At 42.1% G+C, this 26545-nt stretch overlaps 1 protein-coding gene across 4 annotated transcripts; it reads left to right on the top strand.

Annotated features, from left to right (window-relative positions):
• The first annotated feature begins 64 nt into the window (after positions 1 to 64).
• Positions 65 to 25158, top strand: Clta (clathrin light chain A). Of its 4 annotated transcripts, XM_004870109.4 has the most exons (7): positions 1202 to 1535; positions 8785 to 8822; positions 9821 to 9938; positions 17200 to 17311; positions 22345 to 22398; positions 23717 to 23752; positions 24707 to 25158. In XM_004870109.4, exons 1-7 carry the CDS (start codon positions 1337 to 1339, stop codon positions 24876 to 24878), a joined length of 729 nt encoding a protein of 242 aa, XP_004870166.1. In that variant the 5' UTR covers positions 1202 to 1336; the 3' UTR covers positions 24879 to 25158. The 4 variants fall into 4 exon arrangements, with proteins under 4 accessions (XP_004870169.1, XP_004870166.1, XP_021104168.1 ...); XM_021248509.2 differs by lacking the exon at positions 22345 to 22398; XM_004870110.4 differs by lacking the exon at positions 23717 to 23752.
• Positions 25159 to 26545: the final 1387 nt, after the last annotated feature.

Below are 26545 nucleotides of genomic sequence, written 5' to 3'. Positions count from 1 at the left end.
ACATGTCCCTGATTTAAAAGAAACACTGAAGAACTTTTTTTTTTTTTTTTTTTTTTTTGAGAGAACCTTGCTATGTGGTTCAGGCTGTCCTTGAACCCACTCTATAGCCCAGGCTGACCTCCAACACGTAGTGATCCTCCTGCCTTAGCCTCCCCAATGCTCAGATTAGAGGCTGGTGCCACTACGGCCAGCTAGTGAAGAACTTTGTATATGAAGAAAGTTTCTGCTGACCTTTGCTGGAACAGTTTGTAAATAAAAGAGGCCCTGACTAGTACTATCACAGGAGTCCCAAAAAACCCGGGTCTCCTCTTGGCCACTAACTCCCTGAGCAACTGAATCCCTGGAACACCAGGGTGTTTCTTATAAAGAGGGTAATCCCTACGGAATTTTCCAGCCTTAGAAACCTATTCTAGCTCTGAAACGGCATACAGTATTGTGCTTCCAAAAGTGCTTAGCCAAATAAAATATATTCTTTGCCTCAGTCTCTCGGGCCAGCCTGAGCTATATACCACTTTCAAAAAAAAGTTCCTCAGTGTCTGCTTTTTTGTAAAAATGGTGCTTTTATTGCTTTTGAGACCGGGTCTCACTAAGTAGACCAGGCGGGGCTTGAACTTGCCAAATCACACAGGCTGCTGGCTTGGAACTCACACTACTCTTGCCTCAGCTAAGGTTAGAGGGGAGAAAAATCATAGTAGATCTGAATCAACTACATTTAAGTCAGCAGGCCTCAAAGGAGCAAATAACCTAGGCTAAAGAAATATTTATATAGCAAACCCAGTCCATGTCCGTAAAGGATCAGTCTTCCAACAATCCCAAGAAGGAGGCAGTAGTTCAGCGCTTTTTCATTTTAAAAATCAGGGACCTAAGGTTCAGAAAACCTAAATGGCTTGCTTCTTCTAAGTGGCCAGTCATGGCCACCCCAACTTCGCCTCACCTCCTCGCAGCACCTGAAGCCCCTCAGAAGGAGCCGAGCCAGCTCATTCCCAGCTGGAGCCGCAGTGCTGAGACTGCTTTCCAGGCACTGGCACTTCTGCCTGCCTGGCCCTAGCAGCTCCGCGCTCCCCTCACTGTCACTAGTGGTCCCCCGGGGCCGGCCCGCCCGCTGATTGGGCAGCTGCTGACTTCGGATTGGCGGTTCACTTTCCGGCTCTCCAACGCGGCCTAGACCAACCGGATATAGTGGCAGGGCTTCCGTTTCTGCCTGCTCCCCCGCCCCGCCCCTCCCGCTTGTCCTCCGACCACAGTTGCCACCACAACGGTAGCTGCCGGGTGCCGTGTCCGTGTGTCGGTTGGTTGGACTCTCAGCGTTGGTGTCTGTGCCGTTGACTTGCTCTCCATGGCTGAGCTAGATCCGTTCGGCGCCACCGCCGGCCCCGCGCTGGGGAACGGGGTGGCCGGCGAGGAAGACCCGGCCGCGGCCTTCTTGGCGCAGCAGGAGAGCGAGATTGCAGGCATCGAGAACGACGAGGCCTTCGCTATCCTGGACGGCAGCGCCCCCGGGCCTCAGCCCCACGGCGAACCGCCGGGGGGTCCAGGTGAGAGCGCGGGCGCGTTTGGGGTGGGAGGAGTTAAAGAGAAACTCCGCCCGGAGTGGCTCCGAGTTTCGGTTTGGCTCGTGCTCTTGGCTGAGCCACAGGCTAGGGAGGATCGCAAAGAGGAAACGAGACCCCGGCCCAGTCATGCAGAAGTCTGCCCCGTTCTGAGTGTCGCTGGCGCAGGCGGAGTGAAAAAGCAAATACAGTAGGGTGGCTGTGAGGCTCCGGAGCCGCAGGAAGCGCCTTCAGTTCAACTTTTCATTAACCATTTGCTGTGCTTTAAGACAGGTCTCTGAAGCAGCCGCATTGGCGCAGTTGGGCCAGATTTAAAGGCAACTCTGAGCCTAGAAAGAACCGGTTATTGGGAAGGGAGGGCAGAAAGAATAAGAATAGTATCGTTTTTGAGACATACAGCCAAAAACGACAATGGTATTCATTCAGCATTTAAGATGTGCAGTGCTGGGTGATGAGGAGGAACGAAAGAATGAGGAACTCAAGAAAGATGCTCAAGCCGTGCAGAAAAACTCTGGCCCAGAGGGCTAGGAGTTTACCATTGTTGAGTATCTGGAGGAGCTCTTCTTCCTCTGGGAACGGCTTTGGTAAGCACGGTTGCCTAAGGAGAACTCAAGATTAGCCTGGACCAATCAGGGAGGGAAGAAGAGAATGCGGTGTGGCCTTTCCCCAGCCAAACTCTGGAGAGGAGAGGTGGAGGCTGGGGGTGGGTAGGATGAGAATTTGACCTTTGAATGCCTTGCCTTAATGTGATGCTTAAGTCTGGGGGGAGGAGGTTTGAGTGGAAAATACCTATTCAGTGGGGTAGAGTAGAAAATTAGCTAGAAGAAATGAAACGTGACTTTTAATAAAACATTCCAAATAAAGGAAAAAGGGGCACCATTAGGGCAGATGAGAGGGTCTCTACTACCCTAAACTCTAAACCTTGAGGGACTAGACCGGCAACCTACAGGAGAGAAAGAAATAGGACTTGAGACAATAGGGCATGTTGGAGGCTTGAGCTTTGGTGTAGTAGTGTTCTGTGTATATTTGAGACACGGAAAACTTGAATTTCTGTGCCAGCTAGCCAGAACCTTTCTTGAGGGACTAAGGGTATTTTGCAGTCTCTTGAGTTTTTATACCACACTATGCCACCTCTTAGGCAAATAAGCTCTTCAGAAGAGCATATAGTATACCTCAATATGCAAGTTACAGAAAGCAGATTGGACAGAACTGGGCCAGAAACTGGAAATTGAAGTTGGTTTTAAGAGATTAGGGGCTTTTTTGTTGTTGGATAGTCTCTAACATTTGCCAGAGAATTAAACATTCTTACCTTTTAGATATTTAGTTTACCACCTTCATTTAGTAGAAGGAAAAAGAGGGGACTTGCTTCAGAGAAAAGGATGTATTAACAGCCGAGCCCCAAGTCTCCCCACTTTTTAAAAAATTTTTCTTTAATTTCTTATCTTCTTTTTACAAACCCGAGTGTCCAGGGCTGACTTTCAATAGATGGCAGAGGGGATACAAAACCCCAACCCAGAAGCAGGTTGTCTAGGAATTGTTTAGCTAGCGCCAGGCTCCCTACAAGTGTGCATTAGGTGATAAAAAAAGAGGGCACCCCTTCATCCGGCTCCCCTCCTTTAGACTGTACCGAATTCTGTTGCAGGTGTTTTAGCCAAGGTGTGGTGGGATAAAAGAACAGCATTGTGACTGTTCTGGCTAGAACAGAAGTTCGAGAAGCAGGACCTAGAGTTAGAAGGCTGTCATGATTCAGTGACAGTGTTATTCTTACTCAACTGTTGTATCTGCCAGCATGTCTGGCACATAGCAGATGTTCATATACTTGACAAAGAAATGGCCGAAAAGAGTCCTGTATGTATAGAACATGTGGATCTTGATGGTAGGCAGTTGGGGAAGGTAAAAGGAAGAAAATAGAATAGATACTGGGGCCCTTTGTGTTTCAGGCCTTCAGCAAAGGGAAGGAAAGGGATGATTGCTGACTTAGTTCCTGGGAAAGACATTCTTAATGAAGTAAGCATTCAGTGACTTAATGCCAGATCCCTGACAGTGTGTTTGAGGTTGGTAATAGTTAGTGGTCAGCACTTCCTTTTGGGATTAGAGAACTTGTTGGTCTCCGCCTGCTCACATCACCCCCACCCCCCATTGTCTCCCTTCTGGTTAGGACTCTTTGCAACCCTATGCTATTTGGGTGTGAATTTGTTTATTTCATTTTTTGAGACAGGGTCTTGCTATGTAGTTCAGGCTGGCCTCGAACTTTGGTGATCCTCCTCCTTCAGCCTCCAGAGTGCTGGGATTACAGGCATGTGCCACCACGTTCAGCCACTTGTGTGTGAGTGCAGCTTTGTGGTCTTAGGTAATTTATGTAACTACTACTACTTCATCAGTTTTCTTCTCTATAAAAGGTGCATAGGTGTTTTTAGGATCATGTTTAAGAGTATTAAAGTGCTTACTGGTATATGGTAAGCAAACAGTGAATCCTAGCTGCTATTATTTCTGCAGGGCAGGATGAAGGAGTTTACAGAATCGATTAGCTTTGAGGTATACTGAGTAAATTGAGAGATTTTAGATTGGAGCTCTGTTTTACTCTTATCAGCGAGCCTACTATAGGTAGTAGGCTTTAACAGAGAGAGGAGAGAGGTAAAGTCTCAAACTCCTCCTAGCCTCGGAGAAATTCCCACGGAGAGTGGGCACAGGCAGAAATGGAGGACTGAGCCTTAGGTGACTCCCTTGGTTGTTAGGCAGTCCAGAGAAGAAACTTTTAAGTTTAGGGGCAGGAGATCATCAGCTGGGTGCAGTGGCTTGGGGGATACTGAGAAAGAAAAAGTGGTCAAGAAGGAAGCAGGGCAAGTAGAGCAGAGCTAGCCCTCAATCCTGAGGGCTGGAAAAAGAGTGGGGAAGAATAAGTGATTAAGAAGGGAGTATAGTAACAAGGCGCTAGTTACTGTGTTTCTGATGAGTCCTTGGAGGAGAAAGAAGAGGTGGATGAATTAAAGAGGGATTCTCTGGAGGGAGAGTAATTTTATTGGTAGCCTTGGTAGAGAGAAATTTAGGGAAATCTCACACATAGTATTTATACTGTACATTTATGGATGCTCTGTGAGTTGAGTGGTAACGCCGTCATATTTCAGATGAGAATGGGTCACTGCTGAAGTTAAGCAGTGTTCCTAAGGTAGTAAGCTAATTTGTGGCCCAGTTGGGATTCAAATCTAGATATGCTTGACTACAAATGTTTGGGGAACATGGGAAGTTGAAGGTGGGTTTGAGTCTTTTTCCCTTTGGAAACTTACTCTGGCCCTTGTTTCTTGCTAGAGTTTTTAAGATGCCCTAGAAAGTTTGCTTCTGAGGGGCGGGGGATTTAGCTCAGTGGTTCTGCCGCCTGACTCAAAAGCGCAAGGTCCCGAGTTGGATCCCTGGTACCAAAAAAAAAGAAAGTTTGATTCTGGATCATTGAGTTGTGTCCTAATAAGTTATGGGCCTAGATGTTTCTGTACCAGTGGACTATCCTTTCACTTGGGTCAGTTGTTGATTCATATAAGGATGTCAGTATAAATTGGGCTTGGTGGCACATGCTGTAATCCCAGCACTTGGGAGGCTGAGGCAGGAGGATTACCGTGAGTTTGAGGCCAGCCTGGGCTACATAGTGAGTTCAAGACTAGCCTGAACTACATAGTGAGATCATGTTTCAAAAAAGAATGTCAGTATAATACTATAGTAATAAAGAGCTCAAAGCACATCCCAAACAGTGGATGAGGATGAGTCTAAAGGACAAGCAACATGTAATTTAGGACATATTAGATGAGGGTTGCTTCTAGTTTTGTGTATGAAGTAGTGATCAATGTTTGCCCTTCGGAAAGTGGCCCTGGGCTGGAAAACTGGATAGTTGGTATGTTAGCTGTAATATATTAACCATAATGTAGACTTGGTCAGAGTAGCTATTGTAGAGCCTATGATTTAAAATTTACATAAAAATAAATTCTAGGTAGATTAAAGACAGGCATTTAAAAAAGTACCAGAAGAAAAGTGAATATCTTATAGTAGGAATGGCCTTCAGCATAAAAGGAGATGCAGAGGGCCAGGGATTTAGCTCAGTGGTTCGCCGCCTGCTGCGCAAGCGCAAGGACCTGAGTTCGATCCTGGGTACCAAAAAAAAGAGGAAAAATTGATAGTGTCTACATACAAATTAAGTACTTCTTAGGTATTAAAATGCCATAAACCAAGTTAAAAGACAAAAGGGAGATAATATTTGCAATATGAGAAGACTACCAATGGAGAATACTTAGAGATCAAATGATAGCAAAAAGAATAAGCAAAACTCAGTTCAGTAGAGAAGAAAATCAAATGTCAGATATGATATTACTTTTGTTGTGACTGGCACACCAAACCTCTTATTCTTCTACTATCAGTTTAGCAAAAATTTAAAAACATGATATCGCAGTCTAGTTACTGAAAAATGCGACACTTGTAGTAAGATAAACTAGCAGGCTAATCAGGGCAAGTAGGTGGTGTTTAAGAAGTCTTTAGGATATAGGTCCTGTCACCTAGCAATGCTTCATCAATTTATTATAGAGGAACAGTTGATGTACCACCAGAGTACTTTCATTTACTTTTTGATGAACTTTGTATTTCTAAAACTTGGTGGACTGTTTAAAAATTTTTATTGATTGCACTTAAACAGCATGAAGTAGTAAAAGGTCACTGGCAAAATCTATGAGAAGTTCATTTTTTTTTAAGAGACTGAGAGGATCAGATTAGAAGTTTGAGGTTAGCCTGGGCTACATAGCGAAGCCATGTCTCAAAAAATTTAAAAAAGAATAACTGGATGTGGTGGTGCACACCTGTAATCCCGGCACTGGGGAGGCTGAAACAGAAAGATCACCACAAGTTCAAGGCCAGCCTGGGCTACATGAAGGATAGCCTGAACTACATGTGAGACCCTGTCTCAAAAAAACAAAAGAAAGAAAAAAATTGATTTTTGTACTCTCATAAAGCACAGGAGTGGTTAGCATTTGTGAAGCCCTAGCTTCAATCCCCAACACAAGGAAAAACAAACAAAACACAAATGTAAAACAGATTGGGGAAATATGTTGATATAAATATATTTTATATATTATATATAAATATGTAATACATAAAATAAATAAAAACCAGCATTTGAAACAGATCAAAGATGAATGGGTTGCTCTGTGCTTAGATCCCATGGTTTTGTAATCACGTATCAAGTTAATAGATGCTCAGATATCCTGGCTTGCTTGGGTTTAGCATCACTTTCTTTTTTGGGGAGGTGGGCATTGCTAGAGCCTGAGCCTAGGGCCTCATATATGCTAGGCAAGCACTTTGCTACTGAGCTATAGCCCAGTCCTAGCGCCATTTTTTAAAGACTAATTATCTCGCATACATTTAATATTTTTCTTTATATTATCATAAAATAAAAAGAAAAGTGTCATTAAATATCTTTTGTTTCATTGGGTGCGGTGGTGTACACCTGTAATCCCTGCATTCTGAGAGGCTAAGGCCAGAGGATCCCAAGTTTGAGCCTAGCCTGGGCAACTTAGCAACTTAGTGAGTTGGAAATTGTATTTTTTTTTTTTCTTTTTTTGGTACCAGGGATCGAACTTGGGTCCTTGTGCTTGCTCAGCAGGTGGCAAAACTGGAAATTGTATTTTTAAAAAATTGTATTTTGATTTTTAATCAGGGGACTCAATTTTTTAAATATGTATTTTTTTTTTTTTTTAAGGCTGGGGATACAGTTCATGGGGAAAAAAAAAAAGATACAAACCAATGGGGCTGAGTGATGAGATTACATGGTATTTTTTTCTGTCTCCATTTCTCTTTTTTAAAAAAGCATCTTTTGGTATCAAGAAAAGCATGGTAGGGAAACAGTCTATAAAAATTTTCAATAGCCTCAAAGCCAAAAGGGGGAATTGGGAAAAGTGAAAGCATAAATAAAATGTTAGAATTGATTGGAGAGTAGGTAGTTCAAGTAGGGTTTAATTAGTTGGGAATCAGGAAAGTCAGAGAAGTGGTTTGAATGGAATCTTTGCATGTTGGAGGGAAAAACCAAGATTGAGAGTGCCCCAGACCTTTAGAAAACTGTGATGTTACCATGTATTACCCTGAGAGCCTCAGAAGAGTGGCCCATGCTGTTTGGCATTTCTATTGTTACCTGGGCTCTTGTATCTTTTAGGTTCATCTCTTTTCTCATCTTCCTTCTCCCTCATGCAATAAGACAGTCACTGAAATTTAAAAATACAGGGATAAGATAATATAGAAGTCCTACACAGTAGGTAGGAAATTGGCAAAACCAATAGAATAGAGCATGTTGGCAGAGTTTTAAATTGAGGCTTTCCAAGAGGAGGCAGGGCAGCTCCTCCAAAGGGACATGTAGCCCTTTCCAGACCTGTTATGGAAATCCTGATTTTTAAAAATCTTTACTTAGTATGTATTTTAAATTATGTATGATCTGTGGAACCATTTTGTGTTAAATAGGTTAAGGTGTATAGGACTTAATATATTTTTGCGGTAGACTTTCTCATTTAATTCATGAATAGCTAATGTGCCAAAAGGATTGCATGTAATACTTTGAGTTGTATCTTAAATCCTTAAAAGCACTGACTTAATTTGACATGTTCAAATCATGATTGTTTGGGGCTAATGTTAGTGGTGGCGAACCTGTGACATGCATGCTGTGGTGTTTGGTTTGTTATCACTGAAAGCTCTGAAGGGTTCATGATCACTAGACTAGCGGAATTAACAAGAATTCTCACCTGTAGCCCCTTAGGCACCAAACTTGGGCCAGCCATAGCGTGAAGAGTCCTAACTCTCAAGAAAGCACCTAGGTTTGAAAATGAAGCTGATGGCTTTGCTCACTGTTGATGATTCTGGGCCAGACTTTGGTTTCTCCAGATCTTTCCCAGAGAAACACTTGGCTGTATGTGGCTCTTCTGCCAGGCTTCCGTTTGTCATCTCTCTAAGCCAGAAAATAGAATCTTAAAAGTTTTGGACTTGGAAGCTTAGGGACACTTTGTCCACACTTTGATGAAGTTACAGTAGTTGTCATTTGTATATAAGTACATCTTAGTTTCATTCCATATAAAGTAGTAGTTATGTCTAGCACCTATGATAGGGCTAGCATTGAGTAGCTCACAGTATGTACAACATACAGTAATTCCACTATGTAATCCTTTGGCCCAGCATTTGACCAGCCCTGATTGACGGACTGAAATCTCATATCTTGCAGATGCTGTTGATGGAGTGATGAATGGAGAATACTACCAGGTATAGAGTTCATTGGTTATGTTTAATGGTAATGGTTGAGAGCCTTCCTTTCCTATAATTTGAATTGACTGGGTTATTAAAAAAAAAAGCCAGTCCTTTGACTTTCCTGGATAAATTAGTAGCTGGTATATTAACTGTCAAAGTGGCAGGATTTAAAAAGAGGTGCCATTAATAGGCGGGGAACTTTTAAGATGTTACTGACCTGGCCCTAGTGTTAATCACATTTATTCTCAAGAAATGACCTTTCATAATGATGACAGTAGCTGATGTAAGCATTATGTGCCATATACTGTGTCAAACACTGCAATAAAAAATTCTCTTTCCATCTTTGTTTATAGTCTGGTAAGGTTAAGCTGATGATACTCTCTAGTTCAGCAAATGGAATAAGGCTCCAAAGATTAACATCAATTCGAATCTTTATTAATTTATCTGTTAATTCCCAAATCTTACCTACTGTAAAGAACACCCTCCCCCATTTGCCTACTTTTTAATCTTTCTCTTCCAGGTGTGACTACAGTAACAATACATTTTCTTTGGGGTCTTTCTTAGAATTTGCTGTATTTTGATTAGATGGTATTAAGTGAACTTTTTACTAGGTGGTATAACAGCATTTAGAATTCTTAGGCTCTAGGCCTTGTTTTGCTTTGTACTTTGTTAACTTTGAAGATATCACTACTGTCAGATGAGGAAGCAAACTGATAACACAGTTTCCTAATACATCTGTTACTTATTCACCCCCAACTTTCCCACTCATGTCCCACTTGTTAACAGGTAAGGTAACAGCTACTCCTCCTCCTTCCCGGAGATTGTAAGGATTCAGTGCAATAATGTTGAAAGTGCTCTATCAGCACATAAGGTTGTATTGTTGCTGTTAAGGTAATCCTTTAATATTTTACAACAGCCAGCAGTGCTATATGTAACCAGAGGTTCTAGTTTTTATGAAGCACATTTCAAGGAGTTTTTGGCACTGATAAAGCATAATTGTGTTTTTTGTTAAGGAGAGTAATGGTCCAACAGACAGTTATGCAGCTGTTTCACAAGTGGATCGATTGCAATCAGAACCTGAAAGTATCCGTAAATGGAGAGAAGAGCAAACTGAACGTTTGGAAGCCCTTGGTAAGAAATCCCTTTCTATCTTTGAGTGTCTATTTGCAGTAGACTGGTTGACCTGAATTCTGCCTTTATCTCTTTTTAATTTGAATTAGTGTCTCTGGGGTTTTTTTATGTGGTGCTGGGGATCAAACCCTGGCCTCATGCATGATAGGCAAGTACTCTACCACTCAGCTACACCCCCCAGCTCCTTTTCTCTTTTTTCTTTTTTTTTTTGAGTACTGGGGATTATTGAACCCAGGGCTTTCACAATAAGCAGCTATAGCCTAGTTCCTTTTGTATTTTGAGACAGGGTCCCCTTAAGGTGCCCAGGCTGGGCTCAAACTTGTGATTATCCTGTTTCATCCCCATAGAGTGCTGGTATTATAGGCATATACTGTCACACCTGGCTACATGTACTTTTTATTGGCTGATCTGCTTTAAGATGCATACTTCACATCTAAATAATTCACTGTACATCTAGAATCAGTGGCATTGTATGTAACTGTAATGTGAGCAGTATTATTCCTTCTTGAGAACCACTGACCTATTGAAAACACGATTCCTTTTCAAGTGGGGTAGCTGACACCCAGAAATAGGAAGACTTAACCCAGATGACATAGCCAATTGATGCTAGATCTTTTATATCTAGTTTATGTAGCTTTCAGAACAAAGACATACTTAAGTTTGAATCTGAACAACACTATGTAATAGTCTTTGATGATGGAAATGTTCAGTATCTGTGCTGTCCAATACAGTAGCCGCTGACCACATGTGGCCTTTAAGTACTTGAAATGTGGTTAGTGTGACTGCAAAATTTAATTTTAAAATTTCGTCAACTTTAATAAATTTAAGTAGTCACATAGGGCCAGTAGCTGCTGTATTGGATAGTGCAGCTTTATGAAGATGAACATAGGTCTTGAGATGCTAGTATACCTTTGGGCTCTGCATGTTCTTTGTGTATCTTTTGGTTAGGCTTAAAGACAGGACTTAGCTGGTATTAGGACTGCTGGGGTATTTTTAATGTTATCAAACCTAGCGTTGTGTTTTCTCTTTTCCTAGCATTAGTAAAATTTGTCCCCTCAGAGAGAGTATATTCTAGTGGTGGAGAAATTAATTTCTTTCTCTTTTCTTTTTTTGAGACAGGGTCTTTATGTAGTTCAGGTCAGCCTTGTACGCAGTATGTACCCCAGGCTGACCTCCAGCTTTTGGTTTTGACCTCCTACCTCAGTCTCCCAAGTGCTGGGATTATAGGTGTGTACCACCATGCCTAGCAGAGAGTTGTTTTCTTAATTTAAGACCTCCTTGAGAAAAGTTGGACATTGGGCCTTGCATTCCAGTTGAATTCATTCACACGTAAGGTGTTTCTTCAGTTATCACCTTTTTGTCTGCAAGAACTGTGAGAAAGCACAAGATACTAAAAGAGAATCAGTGTCAGTGGTTTTCAGCTTAGTTGCTGGCTGTGTTCTCAAGTAATTTTCTTTTCTGCACACAATAATGAAGGTGGTCAGAAGAGGTACCTGTCAATGTGCCTTGCTCTCTAAGGGGACATTTCATTTTTTCCACCCTCTTGGACTCAAAAGAGATTTTTTTCAGGCTTGGATCTTTATCTTGTCAAGCTAAGCATTGAAGAATTCTAAATTATTACTGCCAGTGGCACTTCTTGAATCTGTCAGTGTCAGAAAACAATTAAATGCACTGTTTTATACAGTAAGTACACTGTTACAAATGGTTCAATTTTTATGTAAATTAGACTACTTTTTCAAAAATTATTTTTGAAAAGTTCCATGATATTTGAGTTCTAATACATAGTAAAAGTTTTTCATGCTCAGTAGACTACAGTGAAAGTAAATACTCCCCAATCAAAAATATTCTTTTGGAATTAATTTCCCCCACTATCAAAGAAGACCTTACATTTTTAAATGTTTGATATTTTTCAATTCCATGCTCACAGGGCACCACCAACCCACAGCACCTCATTGCAGCATAGCATCCTCTGTTGTACACACACCCTTTGTGCCGTGCACAGGCACATATCAGAAGTTTACTGGGTCTACTTTAAAGCTGTCAGTAGAAAGTCCTAGTAACATAATTTCTGAAAAGTTCTTTGTAATCTAATACAAGTATATATTAATAAAATATAAAAGCTGTTCTATGAAAAAAAGTTCTTTGTTATCTGAAACTTTGAGAGGATTTCTAGCTGCTACTAGGCTATTTCTTATAGTTATGGACACAGCTTTCCACAGGTTGCTACTACAAGACATTTCTTGGCAGGCTCTAAAAATACCCAAGAATGCCTCAAGGTTTTTTTCCCCTTCAAATAGTTGGGGTTTTTTTTTTGGTACCGGAGATCGAACTTGGGTCCTTCTACTTTCAAGGCAGGCAGTGGAACCACTGAGCTAAGTCCCTGGCCCCTCAAGTAGTTACTTGACACCGCCACTATGCTTTTATTCTTCTCAAAGATATTAATTACAAGTTGGGCTCTTGCTCTGCATTTTTAGAACATTGTCTAGATCACTGGTAGCCAGTTGAAGTATCAGTAAATTCAGTGTCCACTACACCATTATCTGTGATGTGTATTCATTTATCTCTCAATATACTGACATGTGTCTCTTAAACTATATGTCCTAGGGAAAACCATATTTAGGCCTAAGAAACTTTGTTTGAGACTCTAATCAGCAAACCTGCTTGGTGTACAGTTTCTCACTGTCATTTTATTTCTTTTCTTTTCTTTTGGTAATGGGGATTGAACTCAGGACCTTTCACTTGCGAGGCAAGCAGTGGCACCATTGAGCTAAATCCCTGGCCCTCTCATTGTTATTTCTAGAACCTTTGGTTAACTGATAACTGGAAGCCCTGCAGTTCTTTCCAGTGGAATTTTCTTTTGAAAGTCTGCTCTGGCTCTGCCATGGAGTCTCTCTGCAGTCTAATTAGAAATAGATGTTCTGTGGTTCTAACTTTAATGTTCTATGTTCTGCCATTCTTGGGTTCCTGAATCATTTCTGTCTCTGGTAATTTTCCTCACAGCCCTCTGGTTCATGAAAGCACTTCTCCCATATTTAGTTATGAGTGACACCTTCTGTTTCATAAAACCATTAATTGTCAAACCTGGGATATAGACTGTAGTTGTATGAAGAGTAAAAGATCATCTAATAAGAATACCCCACCCAAACTAATATAGACACCATTATTAAGGAGTTATCTTTAATTGCCTTTTCCCCAGTTGGTGCACCAGCAGACTGTTTTTTTCTTATTAAGAGTTAGTATTAAAAAAAAAAGTTAGTATTTCCACACTCCTTCCCTCTTTTTGCTCCCTGAATTGAATTTAATTGATTCATAAACAAGAACCAATGAATGACTCACCAAGGTGTCAGTGGACTGGGATAAGATGTATTGAGGAGGAAGCTCCCCGCCTCCATCCCAGGCTCCTAGGGCAGTGAAGCTCAGCCGGTCCCAGCACCTGGAAGGAAGCTCCCCTGCCTCCATCCCAGGCTCCTAGGGCAGAGAAGCTCAGCGGGTCCCAGCACCAAGAAGGAAGCTCCCCACCTCCATCCCAGGCTCCTAGGGCCAAGAAGGTGAGGCGGTCCCAGCACCCAGAAGGAAGCTCCCCTGCTGCCATCCCAAGCTCCTAGGGCACAGAAGGTGAGCTGCATGGGCACCAGAAGCACCCACCCCCCACCCGTGGAAATGAGAAGACACATAAACAAGCCTCAAAAACAGACTTCCAGATCACCTACAGCAACCCCACAGGGAAACGAGATGGAACACTCTGATACTCAACCACATGGACTCTCTGAACTGGCAACAAAAGAGGATCTGGGAAAAATGAAATCAGAAATAATTAATCAGATAACAGCAAAGATTTTGCTCATGGTGCAAGACATGATTAATAAATCTAGAGAGGACACAGATAAAAAAATAGAGGATCTGAGGAACATGATAGAATCCCAACATAGGAAACAAATGGAATCCATAAAACAGATATAAACAGATTTCCAAGAGATTAAAAACTCCATCAAAAGTCTGCACAGCAGAATGAACCAATGTGAGGATAGAATTTCACATATAGAAGATAAGATTGCAATTAGTGACCAGGAAAAGAAAAACTGCTTTAAAATTGTAAGGGAACATGAGAAATCAATCCAGCAGCTGCTAGACGATGCAAAGAAGAATAACAAGACTGATTGGAGTCAAAGAAGAAAGAGGAGAGGTGCAGATGACATAAAAAAACTGTTCACAGAAGTGATGGCAGAAAACTTCCCAAGGAGGGGAAAAGAACTTCATATACAGATAAGTGACGCATATAGGACTCCAGCTAGCCTTGATCAAAAAAACTCTACACATAGGCATATAATAGTTAAGATTCCAGAAATCCAACAGAAGAATAAAATTCTAAAAGCAGAGAAAAGAAACAAATCACATACAAAGGAAAGCCCATCAGAATCACAGCAGACTTCTCAATGCAAACCCTCAAGGCAAGAAGAGCTTGGAGTGATGTATTTCAAGCCCTAAAGGAAAACAGCCTCCAACCCAGATTGATGTACCCTGCAAAACTATCTTTCAAAATTAATGGAGAAATAAGATGCTTCCATGATAAAGAGCACCTCAGGAACTTCATGAATACCAAACTGGCACTCTAAAAAATTTTAGATAATACCCTAGGAAAAGACAATGAGGATCACAACCCCAGGAAACCCAGCAGAATGAATCCATTGGATGTGACAAATTAAACACAAAGGGGGAGAATCCAACAAAAAGAAAAAGTCATGACAAGGCTTTTAAAACTTTTTACTTCTTCTCCCTAATGAGTGTATAATTCAGTCTTATTATTGTACTGATTAGTATTTTTCTGATTCTAGAATTGCACAGCGTTCCTTGTACTATACTGGCTATTTATCATCTTCTTATGTCTACATTTTAATTGGCTTGTCTATTAATGACCTCTAAGAATTCTTTATATATTCTGCTCATAGGTTGTATGCATTGTAAATATGGTCTGTTTAAGGACTACTTTTCATTTTAATGATGTCATTTAAAGTTCTAAATTGTGATGGAATCTCATTTATCAGTTTTTTTCTTTTATACATCATGGTTTTTGTATCCTAGGTAGTTCTTGCCTACCTTGAATTCATAAATATTTTCCCTTATAATTTCTTCTTAAAGTTTTATACTTTTAGGCTTTCTTATTTAGGTTCATAGATCCCTTCAAGTTATTTTCATGTATGGAAAAAAAGGGTTGAGGTTAATTTTTTATATACGGATACGAGGTGTTCTAGTGCCGTTTGCTGAAGACACTATCTCTTCCTCGGCTCTTGAATGGAGTTTATATTCTATAAAATGCTAATGTTAAATAATTTTTCAAAACTCAGTGGACCATATATGTGTGGTTCTATTTCTAGATTCTGTTTTATTCAAATGATCTATGTCTTTCCTTACACCAACACTGCCTTGATTACTGTAGCTTTAGAAGAAGTCTTAAAATTGGGTGCTAAATGTCTTCCAACACTGTTTTTGGCTTTTCTGGGTCCTTTGTTTTCCTACATAACTTTAAAATTTCAATATCCAGTTCTTCATTTATAGCAAGTATACACAGACCTGAATTTTTATATATACCTTGTATTTTCTAATCCTGCTAAATTCAGGTACAAGTTCTAGGGGCTCCTAGAGATTTCTTAGTATTTTCTCTGTGATGATCATTTCATCTACATATAAAGATTTTGCTTCTGCCATGCCAATCCTATCCTAGTTGTGTCATTTTATTGCCAGACTATTTTGGTTTAGACCTATGTTTCAAAGTCTAATGGACAGATGAAGAGTAGGCATATATGCCCTTGTTCCCCACTTTAGGGAGAAAGCATTGTATCGTCTCCATTCATAGAAGGCGTTCTCGCTGGAAGTATGGAGTACATGTCTTTAATCTGTTGAGAAGGTTCTGTTCTACTTCTAGTCTCCTGATAGCTTTTACCATGAACAGCTGTAGAATTTAGTCCAATACTCTTTCTCCAACTAGTGACAGGATCATATGGCTTTCTCCTTTCCGCTGTTAAAATGATGACTTTTGGGAGTGGATCTTCCAATGCTGAAACAACACTGCCATCCCTATAACAAAACCACTTTCTACATACTGCCAGATCTGACTTCTAAGATTTTGTTTTGTTAAACAAATTTCTATCTATGTTTATACTTTTTTCTTCTATTATCTTTATCCAATTTTAGGATTAGCACAGTGTTGAATTCCTAAAATGAGGGGAGAAGTGTTCCTTCTTTTTTCTGCTTTAAATGTTTGATATAATTTATCAGTTAAAATGTTTATGAGCCTGCTGTTGTCATATAGGTAGGTTTTCAAGCTAGGAATATACTTTCTTTAATAGGTGCTATTCAAATTTTATGTTTCCTCCAGAGTTAGTTTCACTAATTTGTCTTGTAAGTTACTTCTTAGAAGTTGTCAAATTTATTTCAAAAAAGATTTTTGAAATATGCTTTCTATATCCTTTTAAATTCTGTAAAATCTGTGGTAATGTCTCCTAGATCTTAATATTGTAATTTAAAAAATGTACAATTGATAATTGTGTAACAGGAAGAAAAGCTGTAAAAGAGCAGGGGAATTGGGAGGGGTAGGGGAAGGGAAAAAAGGGAAAGGAAAAAAATATGAGAAGAGGAAAAAAATGGAAACAAGTTCTTTGCAAATAGGGAAGGGTGGAGGGGGTGAAGGGAGGGCAAAGGAAGGGGAAAAAAATAAGAACCAAGAGACTCATGTAATGGTACAAGACCCAGTGATGAATGTAACTGTATTTTATACCTAAAATGTACCAATAAAGTTAATGGGGAAAAAAAATAAAAAAAATAATAAAGAAAGTTAGTAATATTAAAAAAAAAAAAAAAAGATGTGTTGAAAGACCAAAAGTAGGATTGCCGAGATCAAGAGTTGGTTGTACACAGAGGGAAAATAGCACCAGGTGTGGTGGCACACACCTGTAATTCTAGCACTCTGGGAAGCTGAGGCAAGAGGATCACAAGTTTGAGCCCATCTTAGGTGACTCAGTGACACTGTCTCAAAACAGAAGCAAAAAGGGGCTGTGGATGTAGTTCAATTGCAGAGGCTCTGGGTTTAGTCCCTAAAAACGAGGGAAAGTAGAATTTTACCTTCCCTACCCTTTCCTGCTATTCTTCCTCCAACACACACAGGTACACATACCCATACCCACCATAAAATTAATAAGATCAAAATAAACTGACGAAAACTTTGTGCTTTGCTTCACCTGTACTGTTTTTTTCTGTCCCTTCAAAGATGCCAATTCTCGGAAGCAAGAAGCAGAGTGGAAAGAAAAGGCAATAAAGGAACTAGAAGAGTGGTATGCAAGGCAGGATGAGCAGCTACAGAAAACAAAAGCAAACAACAGGTGAGTCCATGGTAGTTCTAGCACAGCTTCTTTTCCAAGGCTGAATCAAATCCATTTTTTAGCACTCACTCTAGGTTCTTGGCTGCTGCCTTGTGTGACATGTCTTTGCAGGTTTTCAAGAAAGAGCTTGACACACAATAGTTGCAAGTCTCCTGGGTTTTATGGGCACAGTTTCAGCCTCCTTAAGCCATCTTAAACTGTAGTGAGTTTAGCTCTTTAAGACTTTGGTTTGCATCAGCTATAATGGTGTGATTCAGGAAAGGAAAAATTATTTCATAGATTAAGTGTATGTGGAGGAAATGGAACCCTCAAATGGTCATTTTCATGAATGGATGAAGATCTCATTACTTTGGTGGTGATTATAGACTTGGTCAGGTTGTATCCCCTAAGTACAATTCTGCCCTCTAAAAGATGTTTTGTGAAAGGGTCTGTTAGCATGGAAATGTGCTTTGTAATTAGGTAGCCAAGGATATTCCAACACAATGACTTCAGAATTTAGTTCACTGTATGTTTAACTGTGCCTAAGAGAATCTTAAATTGACTTCTTAAGAATGTTTTTTTCAGAATATCTTTTACTCACTTACTGATGGTTAAATAGTTGTGGGACAAAAAAGCATTCATTCTCATATCACTATCAAGCAGTAACTGTTTAATGTGCTTCACTTCTTGGAAGTCCATCCTTCTTGGAAATAGCTTAGAGAGGCATATGCAGCCTGGCTTCCCTTGAAGTAAGCAGATTGGCTTGCTTTCTTCTGCTGGGGTCAGAGGCCACCTTTCACTAAATAGTAATCACTCCACTCACCTTGTGTAAAAGCAGTTCATACGGGCCTGGGGGTGGGTTTTTTTGTTTTTTGGGGGGTTTTTTGGTACCGGGGATCAAATTCGGGTCCTTGCGCTTGCACAGCAGGCGGCAAAACCACTGAGCTAAATCCCCAGCCCCAGAGGGGTGTTTTTAATTTTCTAGACAGAACCTTAGGTTTCTGTACTCAAGGCAGGAAGTGGATTGTGTGGTGTGCCCTTGTCTCTGGCAGCTCTATTAGATGGAAGTCTGCTGGGAAAGTGGGCTAACCACTTCACCAACCAGCTGATATCATTATGGAGCAACTGTGACAGAACATATAGACTCTTTCTTTTTTTTTTTTTTTTTTTTCCAGTACCGGGAATTGAACTCAGGAACTTGGCTTACCAGGCAGGCATGGTGCCACTGAGCTACATCCCCGGCCCATTGGACTCTCTTTTATGTACCAGCCCTTCCTTCTTTCTTTGTGTTCCTTTGGTCATTTTTATTCTGTCAGCTGCCTCTTAAATGTCAGGCTCATGCCTCCGTCCTGGTCACCTTCCTCTAGGGGATGTATTCTTGAGGAGTGCCTGTCAGGTTCCATTTGATGTTTTAGGGCAAGTATGGTGGAGACTGGTCTCTGTAGGGTGTTTAGTTGGCAGAGGTGATGGTTATCATCCAGCTGCCTGGGGCTTTTGTTGAGCTTGTGGTCAGCATGAAGTGTAGACTCCTGTACCATGTGCTTACTCAGAATGATTTTCTCAGGTGCAAGTCCAGATCTGTGAAGAAAGATTGGGGGAAGGGGGGTTCGGTGCATGCAGCGATGTTCCCAGCAAGCTACTTCAGCACTCGAGGCTGCTCTGAGGTACTCGGCAGAATGTGCTGACCCTCCCTATACAGCGTTCTGAGGCTTTAGCACTTTGACCTAGATTTTTAGACTTGAATATGTTGGAAACAGGCTTCCTGTTGCAGAAATGTTTTCAAGCCATTTTTGCTATACTCCTGTTAAGAATAGGCTACTGCTCTGCATATGGAATCAGGTATCTTTGGGAGAGTAAACACACCTGTTGTGAGTAGTCAGCCTAAGAAGATGATTGTCTCTGGGCGTGGAGTTAGAGCTGTGATAGCTTCTTTGCTTGGAATTGTATTGTGTTGCTGCTGTTGTTGCTTTTCTCCTCTTTTGGTGGTGCTGGGGATTGAACCCAGAACCCCTGCACATGCTAGGTAGGCACTCTGCCATTGAGCTACACCCCCAGTCCTACTTGGAATTGTAGAATATCAGAAGGCTGGTCTCAGGTGAACATCTCAAATTCCAGAGAGAAGACTTGTCCACCACACACTGAGACCATAGATCTGTTTAGAAACCAGGTCATTTGCCTTGTGGAAACTGTAGCACAAGCCTGAACCTGTATCCTTAAAGTTGGTGACACATTAGCCATTGTCATCAAGGTCCTGGGACAGAAGGGATGGTCTCACACTATACTCCAGTGGTTCTTCAGTGGGTGAAGGCTGTGTTCAAATTTCTTTCAGTGGCACATCTCCCCCATGGAGATGTTGATATTGCTAACTACTGCACCTCCTCCATCCATGTTTGGCTCTAAACTTTAGAGTCTAAAGGAATGGGTGCCATAAATGTCTATAAAATGGCCCCTCTTCCTTATATTCTGTCTGTGTGTAGGTAGGTAAATAGTGAGTCTTTTTAGAAAAGAAAATGGGGTACTCATGTGAAGCAATTGTCTCTCCCTCGGTGACTTCTGCAATAGCTGGATGTTGAGATCCCAGAGATAAGGTGAAAAAGCAGAAAAGTTCAGAAGAGGAGACTCAGAGATAGAGAGGGCATGCAGTTAATTGTGTGTCCCCAGGCAACCTGCTTTCTACGTGCTCCACCTAGTCAGTCATCAAGGCATTGGTAGCACATCTGGGCTGGGCACTATGCTGGTTCGAGGGCATATAGCAGGCAGGTGGGTTCCTTGTCCCAAATGGACAATCTGTACTCTGCTGTCAATCCCCAGACTGCATATCTCTCCTTTCATCCAAAGTCAGGACCTAAATGTCACTGCATAGTCATGAATTATTCAGTAAAAAAGCCTGTAAAAAAGAATTCCTTTTTCAGGAGTCAGAGCAGTAATCAATTTCTGCAGTTTACTCATAGAGAACAACCCCAGAATATGTTCCTTTCCAAGCCAAAAGAGAAAAGTTCCTTTGTTACAGGTGACTACTGCTGAGACTTTTCAGCTCTTTGAAAGTGTGGTAAAGTTTGGGGGATTCATGACTCTCAGCCATGGCAGACATTTTTTTTTCATGCCCACTTTGGGGCTATTTATCAAATAAAGTTGTGAATTGTATTTAGGGCTCCAGAGCTTGTCCTTGGTCAGGCATTTTTCTTCTTCCCTTCTCTCAAGGTTCTTTGAGCCCCAATCCTGCCCAGGCTGACAGTTGCTGCATTCAGGTTCCCTTTCTGCTGCGTGAAGCACAAACAGGTGGGGCTGCCTGCATTTAGTGTGTATAATTTTTTGTTTGTTCTTTAGGGGCTGTGCTTGTCACTGACAAGCTCTTTAGTCTTGGGGCTAACTGCAGAGGAGCAGAACCTGACACTCAAGCCTTTGTTGTGGTGGTGATGCCTTGACAGGAACCATTAAACCTTTATTCTCTTGCAGTTAAGACCAAGCTCGAGTTGAAATTGATCAGGTGTAGCCCTTTGTGTAAACTAAAAGGATTCTGGGTTTATACACTGGCCTGCCTTTCCTTTCCCTCCCACTCACTTGGCCCACAAGCAACTCTCTGTTTTCCTGCTGAGTCACTTTGACTTACAATCAGGCTGTTCTTTTTGCTTTCTCTAAATTTCCACAAAACACCTCCTTGTGTATAAACCAAAATGGAAGAGAAAAGGGTATGTGTGAGTTTCAAAATAAACTGAAACTAAAATTACTAGAATTTGTCTTCAAATAAATATGCATGCTTAGGTTAATGACTGGGGACGATTATCCTTCAAAATCCCCATTCCACTCGCCTCCACCCTAAACCAGCTGAGCAGAGGCCAGCTGAGACTTCTTGAGGAGGGTTCCCTGCTTAACACAGTGGCTGTGGATGGCTGGGCTGAGGGTTCAGTCTGGGGCAACAGGGACACAGCCAGCCTGTCCCTCGAAGTGCAGAATTCTCCACACAGTATACCCGCTCCTTCATAGTAAGTCCCAATGCCCTGCTGTGTTGATCCATTTCCCCAACTGAGGGAGAGTGAGGGACGGGGAAGCTCTGGATTCTGGGAAGCTCTGGATTCATCAAATCCAGTCAGTCTGGCATAGAGGTCTTCAGAAAGTGCCCCAACTTCTTGAGCAGGCCAAGGGACACACAGAAACCAGGACTGAGTCTAGCATTCCTTCCCTAGACCACTAGACTCAGCTGCTTTTTTTCTCTGAAGTAGGGCTTTTGAAATGATCACACGTGTTCCCCAGAGACCAAAAAGTTATCCCACCCAGCCAGTTTGGCAAAGCAAGACATTTGGATAGTCTAGGATCTGGGATTAAATCTTTAGGACCAAGGACATATGGTGGCTAGCAGTGTTCCTGCCCAGTGATATTTACTGAGTCTGAGAAAGATGGCATGGCTTCCCAAGGGCACACCAGCTGGGAAACAGGTTTAACATATGGTTAAAAAACAAAACAAAAAGGGCCGGGGATTTAGCTCAGTGGTTCCACTGCCTGCCTCGCAAGCGCTAGGTCCCAAGTTTGATCCCTGGTACCGAAAACAAAAACAAAAAAAGAATAAAAAAACAAAACAAAACAAAAAACCCTGCATTTAGAACCAGGCTGCCTCACTTGCGGGTTCTAAGTGCTGCCACTGTGGTGTCACTGAGCAAGTTGCTTCATCTTTGCACCACAGTTGCCCCATCTGCAATGTGGGCTGAGAGTACTCAGTGGCATCGATTGTTACAACTGAGGATTTAATCAACATAATGTACGTGAAAGGGCTTAGCTTACAATTGGGTGCTTTTTGAAAGATATCATTTTGGCTAAACCTCAGAGCTGAAGCTGCAGCACTTGCTGTTATGGAGGAGCCCTGTGTGGGAGGCCAGTGGGAAGCTTCAACTTGCTGGAGTGTCTGGTGCTGGAAGCCTCGCAGGGCTTAGGACAGCACAGGGGAGCAGTTCCCCAGAGCCCAGTCACACCTCTATTGTGGATTTTAGATGTTACTGCTTCTCAATATTCTCTCTTTTTTCCTGCCTGCTTGCCTGCCTTTTGGATCTCTTGCTGTCTAGGGTGGCAGATGAAGCTTTCTACAAACAACCCTTCGCTGACGTGATTGGTTATGTGTATGTTGCAAAACTAATTCCTTGTTTTGATTCTACTTTTTGTTTAGAGTTAATGCTCCTTTTATGTCACATGATGCTTTGCTTTGTAAAATATTTCAAACTGGGACTATGGGGGCTGCCTGTGCGTTGATAAACTGGGTGTGATCCATTGCTGGTCTTGGAGAATTATCACTTCGTGCACCCTCTGATGGCCATTTTTCATATTTGGGGTTTTGGAGGGAAACAAGCTAACTCCCTTGCAAACTGTGGGTCCTTTGTGATCTTGTCTGGGAAGGGTTAGGATGTGGGTGAACTCTGACCTCTTGTTGTTGCTGCCACTGCTACTACAGCCCTATTGCCTTCCTGCCCTGAGTGGGAAGGAGAAGGTTCCCCACCTGGAAGCAGGTAAAAGTCCTAGGAGGTTAGGAGCCAGTGAACAGCAGCACCTCGCATTACCAGAGTCAGCTGTGGAAGCTCTGATGTTTCTGTACTCAATCCTTCAAGAATATGGGGGTGTTTTCCTCTCCTTCAAGTTCAGGCAGAAGAAGGAGTCCAGGGCAGAGGGTTGTCTCTGATGGATGTCATTGTTTCTCTATAATCTTACATGTCATAAATTGCTGTTTACTGGCCAGCTTCAGATGCCCAGTCCCCCAGCCTAACATAAAAAGGTGCCCAGCTTTGAGGTCTAGGTAGGCAAAACTTCCAGAAATGGGTGAGTTTAGTTTCCCCTCAAAAAACTGCATCTTCTTTGGGAAAGTTTCCTGTTATCAAAGTGATATTGCTCATAATTTGGAAACAGCCCTGTTTCCTCGTTAAAAATTAGGTCCAGGGCCAGGGATTTAGCTCAGTGGCACTGTGCCTACCTTGAAAGCACAAGGTCCTGAGTTCGATCCCTGGTACCAAAAAAAATTAGGTCCAGCTTTTTATAAAAGGTAGATGAGGATGGAATGGAGGAGGACAGGAACTTGTGGGTGGTGGATGGCAGGCTAAGTTCTGTAAAACCTGTTAGTCCCCATGACTCTGATGTTCACCCCATTATAAGATAGAACTAGGTTGCCTGGGTCCCCAGGTACATTTGCAGTGAGACTTTTGAAATGTTGGACTTACAGGTGCTGTTCGATTTTTTACACATTCTCTCTGGAGTAGAAATGGAGACTGGAAAGGTCAAGTCTGGTTTTGCTGGGCCTCAGGGTGGCCCAGCAAAGCCAGCTGCACGTTCCCAAGCATAGATAGAGTGGCAAGGGCATGTCTAGCTGACCATCTGCATTGAGCTCATTCTCATTTTCTATATCTGACCTAAAGTTTCTCTCCTGTTTCTTTTCTTCTCTTCACCTTTAAGCACAAACATAAACCATCCTTGCTACAGCCTAGAACAGTTAAGTAAACCTTTCTCACTGCCCCTAACTGTGTGTGCCATGAAGTTGCAGTGTTGTAGTGGCTCTGGGCTTCAGCAGTGTTTGCCACGGCCATCCCTGTGATAGTGCCACCCCTGTCCCTACAGACCAGTCATTTCCATTGCTTTTGCTTTGCCCGTGATGCTTGTTGGAGTAGATGAATATATTGTGTCTTCCCGCCTCTTAACCACTGTCCTTTTAGGCTGTAGTTCCCACCAGTTAGTTCCCCACTGGGGGTGGGCTGAACTTGATGTGAAAGAATGTTGGAGCTGTGTCCTGTCAAAAAGTAGCTCACATTGGCTCTCCTGCCAGAATGTGCCTTGAGTGGCCCCAGGCACCTGGCTGGAGAGAAAAATGGCAAACTTTTGGCTGAACTTGAGAATGTCCTAACAAACCCCCTTCCAGAATGGCTTTAGTCTCAATGCCTGCTAGCATGGGAGCTTTGTCTTGAATTCCCTTTGATCTGCCCTATTTCTCTCCAGCCTTAGGAATAAATCTAGAGGCTATTGTGCAGTGACCTGTGGGCTTTTTAGAAGTCTTGAAATTTCCTTGAAGCTCATTTCAGCCCAGCATAAGCTACTTGCCAAGTCCTTGACCAGCTTACTGCTTTTGTTGTTAGTGAAAGCAGTACATAGCTGGCCAATGACTTGCTTTTGTAATGCTCCATAGGAGCAGAGATGGCCAGACAGAGAGTAAGCCCTGAACCAAACACCTGTATTCCACCATTTTACACAGCAGCCTGGCACCCTATGTGGAGAACTGGCCATGTGTCTGCCCTTAAGTCTGACGTGGGCCAGGGACTGTTAACTCTTGGGAAAGCCAGAATGACATTGAGTCAGGCATAAAGAGGCAGTTACTTTTCTGTAGCAAGGCAGCCATAAGGTTACTAAAAGAGGGTTCTACATTAAACCAACATATTTTGTTGTTGCTTCCAGGGCAGCAGAAGAAGCCTTTGTAAATGACATTGATGAGTCATCCCCAGGCACAGAGTGGGAACGGGTGGCCCGGCTGTGTGACTTTAACCCCAAGTCCAGCAAGCAGGCCAAAGATGTCTCCCGCATGCGCTCAGTTCTCATCTCCCTCAAGCAGGCCCCCCTGGTGCACTGAAGAGCCACCCTTGGAAACACTACATCTGCAATATCTTAATCCTACTCAGTGAAGCTGTTCACAGTAATTGGATTAATTATGTTGAGTTCTTTTGGACCAAAACTTTTGTCTTTCGAGTTGATCATTGTTTGTGATTGCATGTTTCCTTCAACTGTGTTCTCCCTGGCCTTCAGAGGAGGGAGGAGGAGGAAGAGGAAGGGTGGAAGCTCCCAACAGTAGCCTCAACCTGTGCTTTTGTGCATTATTCTGAGAATAAATTTCTCTTTCAAAACAATATAAATGAAGCTTCTTTATTGACTTCAAGATGTGCTGTAGTTTGGAGGCTTGAAGGAATGGGAGTTGAATGCTAAAAGTTAATTCCCTATCACCTACCTCTTAAGACATATCCCTGAAACCTCTTAGCAACCTGGTTAGACATTTGTCACCACCACTTAAGTTTAGGCTCTTGGACAGTGTATTTCCTCAGCAGTCTGTTTGGAGTATGTAGTCTAGAGTAAGACCTTTAGTTATCCTTTGGATCAGACAGTAAACCTGTCAGGATGTCCCACTCAATTCCTGTAACATGTTGGGGGTCACAGTTATCCCAAGTACTTGGTTCATATTTCTTTTGTAAAAACCTTTATCTAGGCCTGGGCTGCCCAATACTTCTAAGCATAGTAGCTATTTCATTAAAAATACATTATTAGCACTAGTCACACTTCCTGTGCTCATTAGCCACATGTAGGTAGGTGGTAGCTGAATCAGACAGTGCAGATTTTGGAACATTTCCTCCTCCCAGAAAGCTCTGTTGGACTATGCTGATGTACACAACAGGGCTCCAACACATTAATCACCTGTCCTCAGAACCTGATCTTAGTTGATGTTCCAAGCAAATAATGAAGCTGTCATTCAATAACCTTTTGCACTTGCCTGATATTATTTCCATACTGGAGATTGAGGTAAATATCTCTCCGCTAATTATGTGTGGAGCTTATTATGTTACCATCCTGGCTTCTCAGGCTTTTCCTTGATCTGGCTCACTTCTTTGGCTGCTGTGTTCATTCCTTTTTTGTTTTTTGAGACAGGGTCTTGCTATGTAGTTTGGGCCAGCAATCTTCCTGTCTCAGTCTCCAGAGTGCTGACATTACAAGTGTGCCCCACCATATGCCGGCACATTCCTCTTAATTTGCACTCAAGCAGTCAGTGTCATTCACAAACCGTTTGTTACTAAAGGATCTACACAGTGCCACTCAAGAGGTCAAAACCTAACTGAAGAACCAAGGCCACCTCCACAATGTCTTCCCTTATTCCTTCCTCATATAGCCCATGACTGCCTGAGACAGCCTACTTGTTGGTATTGCTTTGGTACTATAGTCCCAGCCAGACTCACTTCCCATACCAGATGGACTTGAGGGATGTTGGCAGTTGTAAAAGGTAAAATCTGACATCCAATCAAGAGGTAACTACGTGTGACAAGTGATGCTATGTGACTTCCAATGATGAGTCATAAAAGGCAATGCAGCTTATGGCTGATTTGTTGGAACATACTATCTGGTAACCCTGAGCCATCATATAAAAAGCTCTAGCACAGTGATGATGAACCTTTTAGATCTTTCAATGATATAAACTGTCCACTGTGCCATATGGGCCATAGGTTCACCACCACTGGTCTACCATGTGAAGCTGTC

This window comes from Heterocephalus glaber, unplaced genomic scaffold (genome assembly GCF_053883595.1).
Source record: "Heterocephalus glaber isolate CG9 unplaced genomic scaffold, H.glaber_assembly_v1.0 deba00001481, whole genome shotgun sequence".
Taxonomy (NCBI): domain Eukaryota; kingdom Metazoa; phylum Chordata; class Mammalia; order Rodentia; family Bathyergidae; genus Heterocephalus; species Heterocephalus glaber.
The sequence above is the reverse complement of the archived record's forward strand: the minus strand, read 5'-3'. Positions and strand labels throughout refer to the sequence as shown.

What these genes read in the sequence shown, in the direction of transcription:
- Clta (XM_004870109.4), top strand. Translation starts at nt 1,337, where the DNA reads ATGGCTGAGCTAGATCCGTTCGGCGCCACCGCCGGCCCCGCGCTGGGG. An exon ending in TGAATGGAGAATACTACCAG is followed by an intron (nt 8,823 to 9,820) that starts GTATAGAGTTCA and finishes TTTTTTGTTAAG; the next exon opens with GAGAGTAATGGTCCAACAGA. An exon ending in TGAACGTTTGGAAGCCCTTG is followed by an intron (nt 9,939 to 17,199) that starts GTAAGAAATCCC and finishes GTCCCTTCAAAG; the next exon opens with ATGCCAATTCTCGGAAGCAA.